At 35.9% G+C, this 20,975-nt stretch overlaps 1 protein-coding gene across 3 annotated transcripts in view; it reads right to left on the bottom strand.

Annotated features, from left to right (window-relative positions):
• The window catches only part of TENM2 (teneurin transmembrane protein 2), a 541,337-nt gene that overhangs the window by 315,188 nt on the left and 205,174 nt on the right, over window positions 1-20,975 (bottom strand). The window contains exon 3 of one of the 3 annotated variants that reach the window (XM_075164113.1): window positions 4,903-4,986. The exons of the other annotated variants lie outside the window; for them this stretch is intronic. Coding sequence (XP_075020214.1) covers window positions 4,903-4,986 — 84 coding nt within the window. The remainder of the gene's footprint in view (window positions 1-4,902; window positions 4,987-20,975) is intronic. 3 annotated transcript variants of the gene reach the window in all.

Consider the following 20,975-nt stretch of genomic DNA (forward strand, 5'->3'; position numbering starts at 1 on the left):
TGTATATTTTCTAAGTTCCTTTTAGTAGTTTAATATTTCCTTCAGTTTCCTGAAAAAGTTTCATTACTGTTTTCCCTAAACTTATGTCCACATTTAATCACCCAAAATGTACCTCCACCGCACAGCAGATGTGTCATTAACTATTTCTGAAAAAAAGTGAAATAAAATCACCCAGCATGAGAATACTATGGAATAAGTCAACACTAGCAGATGGTGTTTATTTTGTCACTGCTTGTGTTAAAAATTACCACCTATTTCATCAGTTTCTTTAAGGTAGAAGCTTCATGTAAAACGTGGAAAAGCTATTTTTTGTAAACTGTCATAGAACTCCTTAAAATATAAGCTCTTGCTTTCATGGCTTCCAGTTTTCTAGGACGTGGTGCAATACACAGGAGATCAGTTTGTATAAATCTGACATGATCGAGTATTTTGCTAGCAGCTCAGTCTTTCAACACACAATCTGTTTTGTTTCTCAAGCAAATTTGCAAATTCTTTAGTTCAAATACCGGTGTTTTCAAGACAAATTTTGTAACAAGTGTTAAATCTGCTCCTAGGAGAAGCACCTGGTAGAACTGTCAGCTTGTTTTCTTCTAGGACCCAATATGCAAGAGAGCTTTATTTCCCCCTCAGAATTCCCTACATTCTCATTGTTTTATATTATCACACACTTTTGGCTATGTGGTTTACATTCTCCGGTTGATTGTTTCTCAACAAAACAGTATGTTGCATGAAGAGCCATTGTTGGCTCTTGGCTTCTTAAAGAAATCACTCCTAAAATCCCATGATAAAACCAGTTTTTGCTCATGCATTTTTGAAAGAATTTCCATTAAAATGGAAACCCAAAAAAATTCCCAGAAATGCAAACCCATATAATCCTCAGTAAGGCAAACCTACATCATAAGCAGCAGGGTGAACTAAATTCCTTACTACTATGATTTAAACAGAATTATTATAAACACTATCCACGGTATCCATACACAGTATTTAAATACAGTTTTCAACAAAGTAAAAGAACTGATTTATATCTGAAGGCTACTGGACAGCCGTCTACCATTCTTACTGATGATTTTACATGTCATGCCATTCAGAGATCAGCCTCCTAAATCAAATCCCCGTACAACCAGTTGCATTTTGTATCTAAACGTCATAAGCACAGGATAAAATCCAATCCTTTTTCTTCCCCCAGAAAAGGCATAATCCCCATCTTAATTAAATTAGTTCAATTGATAACATCCCAAAATTACTTTAAGAATTTATTTGCACATCACAGATTACCACAGATCTTTGACGTCGTTGTATGCTTGCTGCAACGACATATCAAATATATACTTATTAACTATACTCATTCAAATCTCCTTTTGGTATTGACAGGGTTGCACATGAATTCAGAGACTATGGACTCTACTACAATGTCCAGATTGTACGTTCACAGCTTACTCAAGATCATCACGTTGAAACAAACAGAAAAGATGCTTAAATCGCACTATAATGGCTGCAAAGTGAACCAGAAGATAGGAAATGGTAGAAAAAAGGCTGCCTGGTCAACGACTATTACTGCACTGCAATATGTTTTTTAATTACTTGACTCAATCCTTTCTCCCTCCCTGTTAAGCCTTCTATTGCACTTAATGTTCAGGTTGGCTTGCACACACTATACAAGGAACCGATGCTTTCATCTTCATAATTTAATGAGAAGCACAGGCCTCTGTTTGTGTTCTATTCAAATCATACTCTAAGCTAAGCGCTATTAAATTTCCTCTTTTGCTTTTATTTATCGCTCAACATTACACTATCTGAATGTTTTAAAAGCATTAATTAATGGTTTTGATAAACCTCTGAGCTTTTGCTACGTTATTTTACAGCTATAAAAAGAAACCCAGGGTGGTTTTTTTGTTTGTTTTTAAGTCTGGATGCTTAGCGTGTTTTTTTTTTGTTTGGTTTGGGGTTTTTTTTGTTGTTGTTGTTTTTTTGGTTGGTTTTGTTGTTTGGTTTGGTTTCCCTCCGCGCCCCCCCATCTACTAAGAATTCTTCTCCCAGAAAAGGAGAAGTCAGAAAAGGTGAGATTTAGGTCTACTCCAAATACTACATAGGGGAGATACTTTCCTATAGGAGGCTTTTATCTTTTTTCCTTCCAGAGTCTGAACATGGATCTGACAACAATCCTTCTGCCTGTATTTCTGAAGCACTGACCATTACAATACCCGTGTTCAGCACTTAACCTTTTTTCCCATTACCTCTTGGTCTGCACCAGCAGCATCTTTCTCCTTAGCTAAGCAAAGGCTGAATAGACCAAGAAACCTAACATTTTATTAGAACACAGCAAAGCAATCTACCCACTAAATGAGCACACTCGGTAACTGGGTACCTTTAAAATGAAAGGTCTGAGGGGTCTATTTATGGCGCTACAGAGAGTCCTCTTCTGTTGACACAACATGCACACTGAAAGCTTTGCAACACTATTTGGATGCATCCTCAGCCAGCTGAGGCTTTAAACCAAGGTTAGTGCCATCTGCCTGTTTTTGGCAGCATCCAGATTGATGTAAAAAATCCTATGGCATTTTTTAAAAGGAACAGAGATAAAGCTTCGTTTTGGTCAATTCCCTTGAATTATTAACATAATAGATTTGGCTGATATCAATGCCAGACAGCACATCTGGATCAATAAGCTCACTGCACCTTTCTTACCACTTTTAGAGCATGTAATGAACTATTTTACTAGCTATCTCAGATTTAGGATGTCCAAGTAATTAGACTCATAAAAGTCATAAAAGATACTAAGTTTTTCTATTGCTTGTCTCAGTTCTTATTTTCTTAAATGCATGTTACTGTCAAGCCAGAGGTGAGAATTAATACTACCATCAAATATTTTTGAGTTGCTATGTAGTTATTAATACATTCTCATGTTCTTCTTAATTTCTAGAGCCCTGGACAAACACGATACCAAAAATTAAAAGCAATATATAAATCAAATTTGTTTGAATTGGGAAGGGTATCAGGTTGTCAGGGAAAAGAACTAACCAAAGAGAAACAATATTTGATGAAAAGCCCCAAAGCTTCAAATGAGAAAAGACATTGTTCAGATGGATGCAATTTGTAGGACAAAGCCTTTCTGCGATCCTGGAAAAAGCACTCGAGTATTATTCTTTGAGATTTAGTATGGCCTAAATTGCATAATCCATTCATTTTACCTGTGCCAAAATCCCTTGTGCAACACCAATAACCGTGAATGCTTCAGAAATGCAGAGATATATACAAGATCATTTCCGTTCTTTATTAATTTAATCTTTATTACCAACCATACGCATGCCATCTTGAGCAATTTTTAGTATTATATACCAGTATTATGGAAATTTAATTGCTCTACAAATGCGCTGGCTCCCACTCTTATAAGGAGCATGGAAATAAAAAAAAAAAGTGGTCCTTATCTCCAGTTTGAAAACACACTGAGAATTCTTGGGCTGCATTAACTATGAAATGGTCACAGATCCTCAGTACTTTCCAGAATTTGATGTAAGAAACTGTCCCAGTATTTGCTCAGACACTGTTTGAGATTCAAAGCATAATACCATTCTCTGGTTTTTACCAACAATCAAGCAATTATGGAATATCAGAAAATCAAATTGGGGGTGACGAGAAAACCTTGTTTTATGTCTCATTTAAATACTTAGCAAGCAGAATATTATTCTTGGTTAGGGCCCTAATTCAGCAAAGCATTTACTTAAGTGCTTAAATTAAAAGCCCAAATGGAAAGATATCTTTCATGTGTGTACTAGGTCACAGCTGCAATGGAAAAAAAGAATGAAATATCAAAATATGTCTTTCATCTCATTAGCCAGTCAAATACAAGGCAAAAATTGCAGTGTTGAGGACAAACGACTTCATAAAAAATGGCCCCAGCTAAATTATTAAAGGCACATATCGATACTATAGTTAGTATAAGTGTACATATCCAATGAATGAAAACTATTTCTTGAATTCAAGAAACGTTAAGAGGAAGATGTCACCGAATCATTATCTTTATACTAAAATTCCTTAAGGTGTCTTTGGATTTATATTACTATACCTTGTTAATTTTTTCTTTTGCTAAAAAGTACATTGCAAGCTTTTTTCCAAACACCCTCCTCCTCCCAAAGGAGTTTTGTTCTCAGGGAAACAAAAGGTATGTGGGGCGGGGGGAGTAGTGGTACTTAAAAAAAAAAATTGTCTTTCAATGAGATGATTCCCCACAAAACCAAAAAAACCCAGCAAAATCCCCAGATTGTTTTGCACAGCCCCTAAGATACAAAACTTTAGTGTCATAGCAAGTGTGACTGTCCGAATCCGAAACTCTTAGATCAAAAAAATTCAAATCAAAACTAAAGATGAACAGAGCTTTCACTAAATCTTTCATTAGAAAGTCAGATTTAAGAATCACTGAAGCAACATCTATCAAATGCAAGCTCCTACCAATGGGATAAAACATATGTAATTGCCTTTGTGAAAATACTGCTAGATACAGGTACCATATTGTTTTTAAATTGTGCCTGTGTGTACCCAGATCTGGCATCTATTACATGTCTTAGCTCTCTTTCTCTCCATGTAATGAGCCCCGTCCCATGAAGGAACGTCAGCTCAGGGAAAACGCAGCTCCTTCACCACCCAGTGAAGACTCCCAATAAAACCCCCACCCTTACTTAGTTCAATCAAATCTGGAAGGTAATACTCAACAATGAAATAGAAATAAGTTGTAAAGAGAGTTCAGGTTTATTCAACAGAATATAAATACTCAAACAAACAAACAAAAAACCCCACAATACATAATAAGCAGAACATAAAACTAGATTAATCATTGCAAAACCCACAAATTCTAAACTAGGTTCTAAGTTTACAAGGAATACAGTTTAAGCAAGATAAAAACCTTACGTATTAGAGAGTTCTTTGTCTCAGCCAGCTGCTGCCAGCTTGTCTGTCTGTCTTTCAATTTCTCAGAAAGGTGTGTGTGAAAATCTAAATGAAATAAAACAAATACATTTTAGAGATGGCTCTTTTCCTCCTTTTCTTCCATTCCACTCACCTTTGGTGTAATACAGCCAATAGAATGTTTCACCTCTACCCACCCAAAGCATTCCTGAATAATAAAAAATACATTACTCATTATAATCTAGAGACTGAGTATTCTTTTATCTTGTTATCAATGACATATAAAAAGGCATATTGAGTAGCAGTAGTAGTGGTGAAATCTTGCTTTGCAGGAGGTTCACATACCCACTGTTGGTATCATTAACCATGAAAAGGACAGAGTACATAAAAATCCGGCTATAATCCGTGTGTTAGAATTTAACCTGAAGTCCAAGAGAGTTTCCATACACGCTGTACAGTAGGTATTTAATCATAACTTATAACTTATTTTTAGCGTTTTATCTATCACTCCTATAACCAAGTATGTATCCTTCTAAAAGATAATTTTTATTATCTAAAAGCAGACTCTTAAGATACATTTGGAAAATGGACACTTTCAGCTGTGTAATAAATCACTTCTTAAATGTTTATTGCAGCAGCATGATGACTTTTACATTGACTATCAACATAATCAGGCTCATTCTGCTGCATCTCAACTAGACATGAACCAGTGAAACTGCACTGTTGCAAGGATGGCAATTTTTTTTTCTTTTTTGTCTTGTAAAAACTTTCCAGCTTTAGGAAGACAAATTTTGATATATACAAAAAAATTAATCCTTTAGCTTTGAATAGTCTTTCTCTTTGAAAAGAGTTTCTTTTAGTTGTGCAACTAATTCAAATATACCTGGATTTTGAAAACATGAAGTAATTAGGGAGTCCTCTTACATTTGAAAAGCACAGAATAAATTGAAAATCGTTACTGAATTTCATTATAACAACAGGAGAGTTTTCAAATGTAATAAACAGGAAACATAAAACCTATTTTTATTTATTTACATGAATTTCCTTGCACAAGCCAGTAAGACAAGAATGTGTGGTCACTTCCATTCTTGTTCTTCACTGCCTTTAAGGCTTCACTGGGAAATTATTTTACTTGGTACATCTCAGATTCAAATCCTCAATAATTTTTATAAGATAATATTCAATCTTGCACCCAAAACTCATGAGAATCAACAATGAAAATGTGTTCTGTATACCATAGTAATTTATTATATGCAAAGAAAAAAAGGCAACGCATTGACACTTCAAGAAATAAAACCAGCTGACCAAAACAATAGAAAATAAACTGCTTTACATGCTAAAGATGTAAGATAACAAATTAGCTCTGTTTGTTAGGAGCACAAATATTTTGGACCTCAAATGCTTGCAACAGAAATAATGTGAAAGAATGACAGCTCCTGAGTTTTACATTGCTGGCTTTGTGGGGAAAAAGTGATTTTAAGGGACAAGTTATACTTTTACATACAATGAAAACCAGACAGAGTTTACTAAACTGCCTAAACGTCTCCTTGCCACACATGAAATTCAACTTTGATGTGGTATAAGTCATTTTCAGGTATTTTGGCTCATGTCTGATTAGTACAGCTTTACTTTTGACGATACAGACTTCGGATTTAAAAGCAAGGAAGGAAAACAAGAGATTTTCAGGAACGCTCCACTGAAAGATAATTCTAAGAACAATATGCAAGTGAAGCAAAGCTATGTGAAACGCGGAGCACAATGACTATCAATATAAAAACTTTGGTAAATAAATAAAAAAAACCCATTGCAAATTTCTTCATTTTGGTGTTACCAGCAATTTTCCCAAAAATATAATACTAAAAGTTGATGAGATTATTTTCATATTTTTTATATTTTAAAAATAGGAGAAATTAAATATAAGTAAACACATGCATACGCAGGAATATATCAAAAAGGAAGTCATGGAATTGTTTCACTAAGCTTTTTTTTTCCTTTTCCTTTTTTATGTGAAAATGGGACCAAATTCTTAAATACAGTGCAATTCTTCTGTGGTACTTACAAACAACAGTTTCTTTTATATCACACCCTATAATATGCAAATTTTTGAAATCTTTACTGTCTCTATTTTCATTTTAATAAAAGTTTTGCTTTCATTTCTCTTTCAAGAGGAAAAAACAGAATTAATCCATCAACAGCTTATCTATTGACATTTTATCACATTACCCTTCAAGCTTGTGTATGTTACTGAATCTGCTATTTTCTCTTTTTACCTGTCTGTAGCCACCTTGGGATATTTGATCCTTACAATTACAAAGGGTACAGATGAGGACAACAAACTGTTCCCCCAAGGAAGCTGAGCCATCCCTCTTATTGATGTGAAACATCTAAAACTAATGGCTAAAACATAAGTTTCCAAGCTCTGTTTCTCCAACAATTAAAAAGAAAAAGTTTGTTACCAATGCCCAAAGGAAAGAATAATTTAAATGTTGAGACACTTAAAAAATAGTGTCATCTGAATGGAAGACTCCATGGGTATTACCTTCCTTTGACACTCACAGGGAGTTAAACCTAATTGCATTTAGGGTTATCTCTAGCAGCTACACTCAGAATCAAACCTCCTCATGAGGACTATTGTTCTAACTAATCTGCTTTTATTCAGATTTAGTACAGTCTTTTATAAAAAACATCTCAAAGGGATAGTAATGGATTTTGCAATTATCAGACAGGAAAGAATAGACTATGACCTACAATCTTTGGCCTTGCCAAAAATTAGGAACAAAATCTTTTGTAAGTAAATCTTTAGATCTGAAGTTAATTTTGGTCCATATCAGACACCACACTATACAGCTAGAAAAAGTAAAACCTGTGTGAATTTACTACGCTTTCCTCTTATACATTCCTCTAAAACACCCCCCCCAATGTCCCCAAGTCTGTTTGCTCCTACAGTAACTGCCAGACGGACAGAAATCTGCGTTCTGTACATTACTGTCAAAGATGAATGAGTAGCAGTTTTCTGCTTGCTGTCTCAAGTCCCAGTTTAAGTTAAAAATCAATGCTGATACAGCTAATTTTAAATAGCAGTATAAATACTAGCAACACTTTTTGAAAACTGAGCAAACAAATACTGCAATTCCTAAACCGTTCTCCTGTGAGGTATGCGACGTTCAGATCAGCTGCTTGTCCTCTGCACAGAATTCAGCAAACTCATTTTCTTCTCCTTTCCTCACAGCAGCCTTTTCGGAAACTGATACTCTGCTTCCACCATACTATTATTTTTAATAGCTATCTAATTTCCCTCACACCCCAACAGTCTCCTATAAGGCCTGGCACTCTGACAAGACCTACACGACATCTTCTTGCTGTCCGACAGAAAGGCTAACAGGGAAAGGTTTTAATTAGTCTTCCCACCTTCATTCCCTCTCTATTGCTATGCCGTGTAACCAGCGACCAGGAGGCACCTCTGAACACCACGCAGTCAGATGAGTCCGCGCATCGGGATCCCACTGCAGAGCGTTCTTGGGCCCCACAGGACACCTCTTTCTCACAGCAGAGAGGCTGATCACCAAACACTGGTTTGTTCTTAATTTATGGTTCCTCTTTTGAGCTGGCCTAACAATGACTCATAACTGTTAACTATCCAGGAACAAGTACCACTCCCATCTCTTCCTTCTCTCTCCCACCCCCTCCCCAGCTGTTTTCTTCCTTCGGAATTTTCCCCTTCATAGTTCTCTCTGAATGGATGCTTCCAACTATGCACTATGAATTTTCACCCTAATAAGGGTGAAATCAGGTATTCTGGAATTTCATTTTTTAGCATTTCCCAATAGGCATCACTAAAAGCTTGGCTACCAATCATAGAGTATATAGCCCACCCTTTAACATGATAGCACATTGTTTATGATTTTTTTTTTTTTACAGTATGAAACCTTTTTGCATTTTATAAGGCTTGCTTTCTCCATCCATAATCCTTATGCCTCTCTGTCAACATTCATCTAGAAAACAACTGCGGAACCTTAAATATGACCAGAGCCTAAATATCCTCCTAAGTTCTGTTCTCATTTTCCATCTTCTATTTATCAAAGGGCATAACCCAATTTTTACTGGTAATAAACAATGAAAAGATGGTTTATTTTTATAAACTAGCACTTCGGAAGCATTGAAAGAGGTCTTACAAATAAATATCCTTAATTTCTCAAGCCACTTCCCCTCCCTCCCAATATTCATACGAAAAGATCGAGCAACGAACACTTGTTCCATTTCTGTCACACCTATGTGGCTGAGGCTTGTCCCAATTGTCTCCGATTTCCTCTCTACTGAACACTTTCAATGAGCAGATGTGGCTCCTCTGTTAATACCTCAGTACATTTTCATTGCTATTTGCTCAACGTTTATTACTGGATCATTATGGTTTTTGAGGAATAGGACAAAAACTGTAACAACTGACAGAACACTCTCTCAGTATCAGCAGGTCAAAGCTCTACGTTTTCTGCAAATAACCTTTTTTGGTTTTGGTTTTTGATCACATTCTCCCCTAACATTTTGGATCAAGCATACTGGACAGACATAAATGCCGTACTCTTACCTATATGCGTATCATTTCTGGAGGCAAATAATGATTATGAAAAAATTAGAAAAAAGTCAGTAATACAAAAATCATGCATAAAAGTATAGGAATATGAACTGTCCTGTAATACAAGAGCCACACTATTTTTCTTTTCCTATATTGTCTTGACAGAATTACTATCTGCTGTTTTACCCTATTAGGTTCTATTGCGCATTTTATATCCAATGTTTTGTTTGATCTTTTACAAAAGTTGTACTACTTTTTCTCTCCTCTGAAGCACATTCATCAAGCCAATTAAACTTAAAAAAGCTTTACCTGCAACAGAATACTAGCAGCTCTCAAGCATAATTATTCTCCAATATAAAACATCCACAACACTTTTTTTTTTTTTTTGGAAAGTGTACACTTTAATATGTTAACACACCACCAAATATTCATGCAAGAATGACAAACGCTACAAAGGAAAATGCTCTAATATTAGTTCAAGTACATTTGAAAGCCTATTATAGTTCAGTGAACTCAACAGCAAATACACCATTTCCCTCTCCTCTACCAAAGGTAAGGTTACAAAAGGGGAGTCAGAAGAATTTTTGATTCACACCGCTATTTATAATGTCCTAAATATTACCAAACATGACCAGCAACAGATCTACTGCACCAGGAGCTGGATTTTCCAACTGCATTGCCCATGTCTCTCATACAGAATCAGTTAAGCAACTAGCTACATTAGAGACAACAGTACAGGACTTGAAATGACAAATACTTTCATTTTGTATTTTCATTTCCTATGGACTAATAAAAGCATTAGGATGTACTAGTACTGTAAGAATCACAGGCACATGCATAATTCAGATCAGCACTTAGTAGAGTGCATAAACATGTCTATTTCTTTTTGCGGAAGTCTGTCTACACTTATGAACTTAAAGTGAACTAAAACTAAACTTCAAGTGGATTTATTTAAGTCAAATTAAATGGTTTCAATTCGTCTTATTTCCAAAAAGAATTCAACACAGGCCCTCGAATCAATTTCACAATACCACTTTAAAATCACACCACAAAATCACTAGTAATTTGGACAAATCTTCTCAAATGCCCCTGAAGAGTCAAGCCCTAACGTCTAAAATATCCATAATTGCCTCTTAATTCAACATGGTCATTGACTCGCATCAAAAGAAAAACTCTAACGTGAAACTTCCTAACATTTTTTTCTCTTCTTCACGCCGTTTCCTTCTGGTTTTGTTTTGCTTTGCTTTTTAAGGTAAGGGTCAATTTAACAACTATTACTTCATGCTGTTAGGAATGGGTTAGTATCCCCACACGGGTCAATGACTCAGCTATGGGTCAATATCCCCATAATTTATAAAACCATAAGGCACAATTCTCATGGGAATAATTTATTAAAAACTAAGAAGAGCTTCAGTCTCAAGTAGCAACTGCAGGTACTCTAAGGTTGCTTTCTCTTTCTTTAATACCCCTTCCATGCAAGTTTCTCCGAAATAACACTTTACTGTTAGTTCAGCCTCTGTTCCAATGACTGTGTTTTTAGATCAAAAACTTATGCCTGGAAAGAACAATAGCTGAATTATTAGGCTAATGGCGAGAATTTAATTTACTGAAGCACAAACTAAACAGTTCCTGGTGAAAGTTTGTATCACTTCTTCAAATCTAGCTATTTGAAAAACAAACAAAAAAACCCCTAATTAAAACCAGTATCCTTACAGAAATATGGTAACAAAATTCACATTAACCAAGTTTTACAACAAAAGTGGTCAGGTACAAAGTTTAAATTTAGAGGGTACTGTATGTATTGCATTACAACCAATTAACACTTCAATTAAAGCACCCACTGCTGTTCTTTGTCACTTTTGGCAGAACACAAAACTGTGTGAATAAAAACTGTATAGAGAAGGCTAAAAAGAATTTTAAAAATTCTAAAAAGAATTCCTTAAAAAGAATTTTTCTCCTTCTTGTGGGATACACGTGGATATCCTGTACTCCTTCAGCTTGAAAGTGTAAAGAAAGAATAAGTCAACCAAAATGCTACAGTAAAAATTATCTGCCACGTACTGCTTTGCTGCTTCTTTTGTGAGTAAGGGAATAAACCAAAGTTAGCTGCTCTTGATAAGATTGCACTTGTTTTAATTTATCAACTAATGTCAGCAGAATGAAGCACTGTGACAGCTGTGAAATAAACATTAAGGGATTCATAAACCAATGGAAAGAGGGTTTTCCAGTACAAGCATGCAATTCTAATAGCACTAAATTATTATAAACACATGTTGGGTGTTGTGTCACCCCACCTCTCCTCCAAAACAAACAAACAAAAAAGCAAACCACCAAAACATGATTTCTTCTGTCAAAAGAACAGTGTGAAGCTAAGACATATGGACAAGAAAGGTAAGAAAGACCAAAGTGCTACCACATTAATCCTACCAACATATTGGGCATTTTTTTCAATGACCTGAATATCCATAGGCCCTACAACATCCTGTATGCTTCTAACACTGTAGCTTATTGCTCATTTAAAATTAAGAAGGCCCCTAAAAATATAAAGAAAACCTAAAACAAATACATCCAGTTGTGTTCCTAGGGAGCTGGTGATTGAGATCAATATTCTAGCAATAATAATGCCTTACAAAACAAAACAACACAAAAAAGCTCTTAAAGTAGTAACTTCAGCTTCTGACTTTCTGATTATACAGTTATATTCTTCACTGTTAAGAATTATTGTTTTTAAATTGTTAAGGCAAGTTAATTAATTGATGAGCCTCAACCACCTTTAGACCTACCTTCACTTAATGATCTCTCTTCTCTTTCTATGGCAAGTTCTATTAGTGAAAAAGAAATAAAAATCAAACTACAGTTTTCAAGTAATTTAGTTGGCAAAATCTAATTTGTCATCTGTGCCTGTAAACAATTTTGAAGAACTAAGAACTGACACACAATTCACAAGAAGACAACTAGACAAACTTACTGTCTTACTGTGTTATTTGTTGGAGAAAAAAATTACAAAGGACAAGATTTCAATCTCAAATTTTACGAACTATCTCTTCAGCCTCTATAATGAGATCACCTGTAGCTTTGAAACAAATGTATTCTCAGTACCTTTTGACAAAGAATGTAAGTACAACCACTAGTGAGTCAGATCATAGATCTTTTATCACATCTCTATAACCTAAGGAAAAGTATAAAACCAGAGTAAACATATAAAAATAATCCTTCAGAATAGCCTCTGAAACTCCAGGAGTTTCTCTCAGAGTTCCTAAATTTTTATTCAACAGCCCTGGTTGGATTTTTCTTCCACCAATTAGAATCATAGAATTGTTCAGGTTGGAAAAGACCCTAAGATCATTGAGTCCAATTGTAGATCATCAGGTCCAACTGTAGATCGAGTTCCACTGGAATTTCTCAAGTTTGTCTTTGAACCAGTGTAAATTGTTAGTATTTACAAAGTCCAGGGACAAGAAGTCCAACAACTTCCCTGAACGTCAGATGAAGTAGATTTTTGTTCGTTTTGGATCCGTCATTTGCTGATTTGATGTTGTATAGTTCCCATATGGGGAAAAAGCAGTGAACAATCATTCCTTATTCGCATTCTCTATGTCACTCACCACTGCGCAGACTCCAATCATGTCACCAGTCACTGGTTTTTTTACACTAAAGAATATTAAACTATTAAAGTCATTCTTCACAAGGAAACTATGACATACTTTGGGTAACCCATCTCACTGGCTCTTACCTTTTGCAGTTCTACTATACCATTCTTTAAACAGAAGAATGAGAATTCCACATATCGTTCAAGGTATGGACACCCCACACCTTTATAAAATGGCAGTAATGATATTTTCTGTTTTGTTCTTTATATAAACTTTCCACTGGTTCCTCTTGTTTGCTGTAAGAAGGGGGTTGTTTGCATTATTGTAATATCGTATGGATATCCTTTCACAGGATTGCCCACTGTTGCACTAACATAACATTCCAGAATAACAACAGACAATTTGGAGCCCATCATATTTTGTCATCAATTATCAATTTCATCTGCTGTTTTCTTTCCCACCCACTCAGCCTCATGAGATTCTTCAGGAAATTACCCTGGATAACATTTGCCCTATAGAAAACGATCACCTCAGTACGTATCTGTTTTCCCAGCTCATTTAAAAAAAACACCAAAATTAAGTTTGCCCCATGAAGGGAACAACAAAGCACAGGAGGCAGCTGTAACACCAAAAAACCAGACAAACTCAGCTCTTACGTAGCAACGTACATTTACCGTGCACATCATGGTAGCTGCTTCCCTCTGCATACAACATAGGCTAGTAATAGATACACTCATCTGTTTCCTGATAGATAGAATCTAGCCTTAAGGACTCTGCCCAGCTTCCACAAACCAAGCGGTTTATAGAAGAGCCAGAAGAATTGCCTGGACGAGACAGACATATATAAACATATTACAAGTTCATGCTGTGCACTGCTAGAAAGAAAGCATTAGACACAATTACTCAAAAGGGATAACATTTTAGAGTAAATAAATGTAGGCAGTACTTTCTACACGTACCAGAGGATATTTATGATGTGAAAAACACTGCAACATATTCTATCTAAGCTACAAATATTGAATCATGTGGTGAGTGACCTAGTTTCCTTTTCATTTTCCATGTATTTTTAGTTACTCCCTGTTGATTTATGTTTTCATTAAAACCTCAGGGATATGTCCTTTTGAAGTCTGCTGGAGACTGAATGGACATATGATGCTTTGTAAAGAATAGGTAGGCATTTTCCCCCAATGTTCTCTCTCTCAAAGTCATACTTCTAATAGGAGCTCAATTGAAGAGCAAATAAGCATCATTTGTTTACCTCTTTATCTTATCTTTCCTTCACAGGAATTTAAATGCAAATGTGAAATACAATGAACACCAACAAATGCATCAACTGATAGTGCAGTCTAATGACCACAATCAACAAAGGAAAGGAGACTACTGTGCTCTCTACTTACTGCCACAGCATTCTGCAGCTGACAATACTTGCAGTGTTCTGTATATCTTATTTTTGCAACTGAATTTATATAGAAATACTTCGAAAATCATCCCAGTATTTATATATAAGTGGTGTAATTCATTTCTGTAACCTTGTGGAATGGCATATAACATTTTGCGGAGACAATTAAGACGAGATTATATTGATTTGAAATAGAAAAGACAACCCACCTAAGAAAAAAGCCCTCTGAGTGCCTCCAATTGTGCAGAAGATGCATTAGAAGGGTTTCATTTTTGAAGAATTCTGAGCTTAATTTGCAATAAGTGGAAACTTCTAATTGTTCTCAAACCAGAAATGTAAAGTCAGTGAAATGAGGTCCACTGTTGTAAATTTTTTTTTTAGTATCAAAATCGACCATAAATTTCAAAATTTATGTATGGACTCCAAAAGCTCAGACCAATTAGTAGCCAAATTTTTTTGTTTGCCCCTTCTCTACCACTGAATTAAGTTACAACATTAGATTTTGTATAATAACAAGCACAAAATATTGCATAATGACCTAGCTTCAAATGAAGGCTCAATTACAGTAATGATCTTGATAATTATATTAGGACAGTCTAGGTTTCCCTACAGTGCTCTATTTTTCAAATTTAAGGAGAGTTATGTCCATGATGACAGCTCTGTGTGCTCATAAGACTATTCTTACTTTATCCTACCTACTTTCGCATGCTCCACAAATTCAATTTTAAGCTGCAGTTTTCAAGTATTTTGTCAATCACAGTTTATCAAGTGCATTCTGCTAAGGCAGCTGTCAGGACAAGATTCAGCAATGACAAGCTGTCTTAGCGCCTGTTCATTCTATCCTTAAGTCACCAACTCTTATTTTTATCTCTGAGGAGGAGAAATACTCTGGCTAGAAAAGGCTCTACCTGTTCACTAAACAGGCAGTTGAGTTACTATGTTGGCAAGGCCCCTGATCAACAGAACTAGGAGTACCGATAAATTCTCAGCAGTCCATTTATGCCTACTTTTTCCTTATCATAAGTGCTATTCTGAAAATACTACTGGCACTCTGCACATAGAAGTGATTGAGTAAAAAGATACAGTGCAGATTGTCAATTTATCCTGAAATAGCCTCTAGTGGATAGATAAAAGCCATCTAAACCATAGCAGAAGACAGTGCTATTACATAGAATCGCCAAATTCCCCATAAAATATTCCAGACAAAATTCTGGCCTTTGTTACACACACACACAAAAAATGATGACAGCATACATCACTATTTGTGTATATAGTGAAAGATCAGTGCATACTGAAATATTTTCTTATAAATCCTGGCAATTAAGAACTTCATGGCATCTTACTCTGTATAAATGTTGTAAGTGATATTTCATAAAGGCTAAAACTGGGATTATGCCAAACACTAGCATTAACTGTGTTATCAACTATATTACCTAAAAGACTGTTCAGTTATAACGACGAATCATGACTGGAAAAAAAATATAAATCTGATTCCCCCCCAGTTATTACCATGGAAATACCATAAGCATAAGACATTACACAGACAGCTTATCTCCAATTATTTCAGTTGATCAAAATGAGTGCCATTATATATGGTCTGTTGTGGGATGAGGGAAGGAGTTTGAAAAGTAGTTCCAGTGTTAATCTAAATCAAATCCTTCTGCTTTAAAGGGAACAGAATGAAAGAAGTTTCAGTCTTCATTGAAGAGGAAGCAAGAAAAAGGTGAAGTAGTGACTTGAATTTTAGAAGTACTGCATATTTCCTGCACCAGTTGAGATTAACAGAAAATAGTATTTGAAACAGGCAGGCATTTGAAAATAGACCATATATGAACTTACGACAAAATTTTCAATTGTTGTCTGTCTTTTAAATGTCCATCATTGTCCATTTATGCCATATAAAAGGAATGAACCAATAAATGGGCCAGAGTAGTCTCAAAACTAACAGAAAAATCATTAGGATATGAACAGGAGACATCAAACTACCTTAAAACAATGTCTCATTGCCAACCCTAGCATGACAGAAGGTTAGAAACAGAGCTAGAGGCGAGAGTAAGGGTGCAGGAAGAAGTCAAGAGATAGGATCACAGTATGCAAACACGCCAATAAGCACGGCCTGATGTTGTTTCATAGCACTGTAGGTAGTTTTTGTGACAGACCAAACTGAAATCAGAAGTACACAAACGACTGCTGCATCTTAGCAACACTCTCAACTCCCTCTTAGGGCAGCTATTTTTGTGTTATGATTCTTAAGGTCCCAGATAAAGGAAACCATAAAGCAAATGAGAGAATTTAAGTTTCATTTATACCCTACATCCTCAACTAGCTTGGATAAAATATTGGAACAAGTGAGCAGCAGCTTTTTGCTATTTTAAAACGAATCTCTTCCACCTATTAAATGGTGCACTGCATTGTATCACATAACTGCATTAAGCATTTGGATATCTGTGAACATAATGCAGACGATGTTCAGAGTTCATAATGTAACAGGTTATTCCCAGAATTGTGAAAGTCTGAGAGCAAAATGATAGTGGCTGACCTTACTGAAAGACTAAGATGATCACTACAATCAAACAGGACCAACCCTTGTCAGTACATCTGATCAACTCACAGAAACGGTTAATATTTCAGTTATACTGACTAGCAGGATGTATACAACATGAAGGACATTGAAATAAAAGCACCAACAAAAAAAATCAAGAACGTGTAAATGACGAGTTTTATGTTTTTCAGCTTCACAGAGAAGAACCAGATGTTTCTAAGTAGTTTTCTCTCTTTTGTTAGCTTAGCAGTAACATTCGTGTGTGTGTGTGTGTGTGTGTGTGTCTATACAAAAGTAAGTGTTTTTCCACTAGAATAAGCCACTAAATGTCTGCTAAAGGCAGAAGGACATATATTCATGTACTGGTTATTTCATGGAACTGTCTCTTCCTCTATCACTGCGGGTACTACTCTAAATGGTTCTCATTCATTAGTTTTTGCAGAAACTCAGCATTGCCTTTATCATCTCTGATATATTATAGATAAAAATCCTTAGTTCATTTTTTGATATTGTTTTATTTTTTACAGATTGACAAGTCTATTTTCAACATGTCTTGTTTTCAATACTAAGCCAAAGTTACCTCTTTCTTCTTTTCATTGTTCTAACAGTCTTTGTCTGACATACTTAGAAAATATGATTGTGGATGTGGTCCAAAGTCATTATCTTCTCAGTGTCCATATCAGAGCAATTTATAGGAAAAGGCAAGGTTGGTAAGATATCAGGAGACACACAATTAGACTTCATTAATCCAGAAGAAAATCTATTCCCAGGTAGCTACTGGTAAGGGGCAAGACTGGAAAGATTACAAACACAGACCTAAAATAGATTAAATAAATATGTAGTTACTATTTCTGATACCAATACTTCAAAAGTTAACTACGTTGGACAAACAGCTCTGCTGGATTTCTTACTGTAGCTCAAGCAGCACAAAAATATAACTACAGTCAAATAGTTTTCTGCGAGTGTAGAAGAAAATCCACCTCTGTGCCTCAAATTGCTTTTGTGGATCTGAGTCAGCGTGTCCCTTCCAACTCTGTTTCTAGGACTGAATGTAAAAAACAGTTTTGTTTGTTTTAAAGTGCGACAGTTCAATTCTTTAGCCATCACAGTGACCAACAGAAGCTCAGCAAATCCTTCAAAGACAGACCCTGTTCCTTGTTCTCCTTTTTCACTCTCTATATACACCAGATTAATTTAGATGTTCATACAAAACCAGTACCTCATGTTCACAACTACTCTTCCTGGTGAAAAACTGCTAAAAAAGAAACTACACAGGTAGTTTCTCCTGTTCATTGCACACTCCATGCTGGCGTATAAAGGAGCAATAAACTCAAAAACCTGCAGGAAAAGTTGGAGTAAGAGTCAGCATACCTGAGAAGACAGCTAAGTAGGTGAGAAAATAAACATGCAACATAATCGGTTATAATTCTGTTAGATCTAGGAAAAAAACAACTCAAAAGCTCCAAGGACCAAGAATCAGAGAGGACTGCCCTGAAGAAATATGTTCAGATTTTAACAGGTGTAGCTGAACATTTTATTCCTCTAAGACAAATAAACTTAACACCTCAGATATCCTTTCAAATAAAGGATTACATACCGTCGAAACACTAAGACTCTATTTAGCATGAGGCAGGGGAGAGGGTTGGCCCCATATATAGGCCATATTTCCTCTCCTTGACACTCCTGCATGGCACTCTCGGTACAAACTTCTACCTTCTTTTTGTGCTGGGCACGAATACTGAACACATCTCTATTTTTCAGTGGATCCAAAGAGTGCATTAGGACGGAAAGCATGCTTTCTGTATAAAACACTACATGGAACTTCTAGTTCACTAGCTAACGTAAAAATATGCCAAGAGATAAATTTAAGAACATAATAAAAAGAGCTTTCACATGTCAGTAATTTTTTTTTTAGATTTTCTTTTTAGTACTAGCCATTGGACCATTTTACATCCGTCTGAAAAAAGGAACAGTTGCTTTAAAAAATATTTTTTCTCTATCAACGTATGTAGTATCTCCCGAATAAAATAAGTTGACACAATAGCTCCCCTCAGAAACAGGCATACTAAAATGTATTTTCTAGATGGTGCACGGAAATGAACAAGGGATTAACGTGCACAGTATGACAGAAATTTTTATATAATTGTCAAAAAAGCAGAATGAAGAGATGCAGTAACAGGACTCTTCCAAGGAGAGGTGTTACTTAAGCACTGCCAGCAAGATGACCACTGGTTCCCGTTTAATTTTGCAGGAAAGACAAGAGAAAGGTAATAGAAATGTATTCCGAACTTCTTAGAAGGCTATATGGAGATACATAGAACACAGGCAGGAGAAGACAATTCAAGTGAGTGAATGGGTCATTAGAAGCCCATTTTCTCAACAGTGGACAGACTGTGCCTCAGCCCAGTAGTAATCCCCCAATTGTCATTTCCTTATTTCTTTTATCACACCACCTCTGATGTGGCTAGCTGGGGACTGAGTGGTCATTAAACTGGGATGTTTAAATATGGCCCATGAGCTGTACAACGAGTTGGGCTATTGTGTGGTGCATTGAAGGTATTAAATCATCTGGGAGTAAAGGCATATATTAGAAAATATGATTTAAAATCAAACCTTTACTATATGCCATGATGTTTACCGTTCATAAAGTCTATGCAGATGCTCACGGTGTTCCAACACAGAGAAACATACAGTTGTAAAACCAGCACTCTCTCTGAATAGAATTTGGCAATTATGACAAAGCAGAACCTCTGCTTTATAAAGGAAGTTGCAAATGCACTAATTCACCTCTGGACACAAGAATTTTACAAAGTACCATAGCATGATACAATTCATACATTCATTGATGAAACAATCAATGGCACTCAGATATTTTAACTAGTCTTTCTCAACTGAAAGGTCTTTTTTGTCTTAGCCTTTTTTAGAATTACTCAGTCTTTTTATTTCATCACAAGCATTTGCAACTATTTAAGTTCCCACATATCAAATCCTATTTTTCAGTAATGACAGACCCTAGATAATCATCTGGTACATAGAGACCATTAGAAAAATCACACCTATAATAACAGTGCTTCACAAAAGGTCCAACTACAAGGTGGAATATATTACTTCTGAAAGGTGCAAGTAAGCAATGTCACAGCTGAAGTAGCCCTTTTAAAACCAAATATGTCAAAGTTTATCTTTATGACCTTTCCTTTTACAAGCTGGCACTGACAAAACCTTTTTAAGCTGTTACTTACTGGTCAACATCTCCAGCATGCGTTAAAAAAAATTATGGGTAGGATCCTGTTTAGCTAACTTGGACACTTAGACCATGCCCAAATTCTTGACAGTGAAGCCAAACCTCCTATTCTCTACAATCAGTGGAGAGAAATAAGCACTCCAGAGACACGTTCAGAGGGAGATCTTGTCTACCTAACTTAAATGAGTGAACTCAAGACAGAATGGTCTTCCTCTGGCAAGTATCCAAAAGCATCTATCACCCTCTACTGACTCTACAAGGAAATCAAGTGCTTTAGTTGCAAAATTGCTTCACTAAGCACAAGCTAGATGCAGAATTATGCAGACTAAACCTGTGCTTTGGACACTTCGTTCTTTTAATCCCCAGAACAGAGTGTAAAAACAACCTTGCTAAAAAAATGTTGTGGCATGACTGGGTAATATAAATTGATACAGCAGACACAGAAAAATGTTAAATTTAAATGTCACTAAGCATGAACAACCCTTGGCTGCATTAAGGTATGAGTTGTTCAGCCCAGGCAACGATACACTATGAAAAGAACTCAAGACCTGTGATTGAGCCTACATCTCCACTACGCCAGAAAATTCTACAGAGACCCACTTCCACTATTTCTCACCGAATTCCTGTTGCTTTGTTCCTGGATTCTGATTGTCTAAGGAAGTCCACTCATTGCACAGGTATTCAGATTCCGTAACACATCACCAGTTTGAGGTCAGATGCATATAAAGGGGCCA

The sequence above is a fragment of the Calonectris borealis genome, chromosome 15, assembly GCF_964195595.1.
Source record: "Calonectris borealis chromosome 15, bCalBor7.hap1.2, whole genome shotgun sequence".
In the NCBI taxonomy this organism is placed as follows: Eukaryota; Metazoa; Chordata; class Aves; order Procellariiformes; family Procellariidae; genus Calonectris; species Calonectris borealis.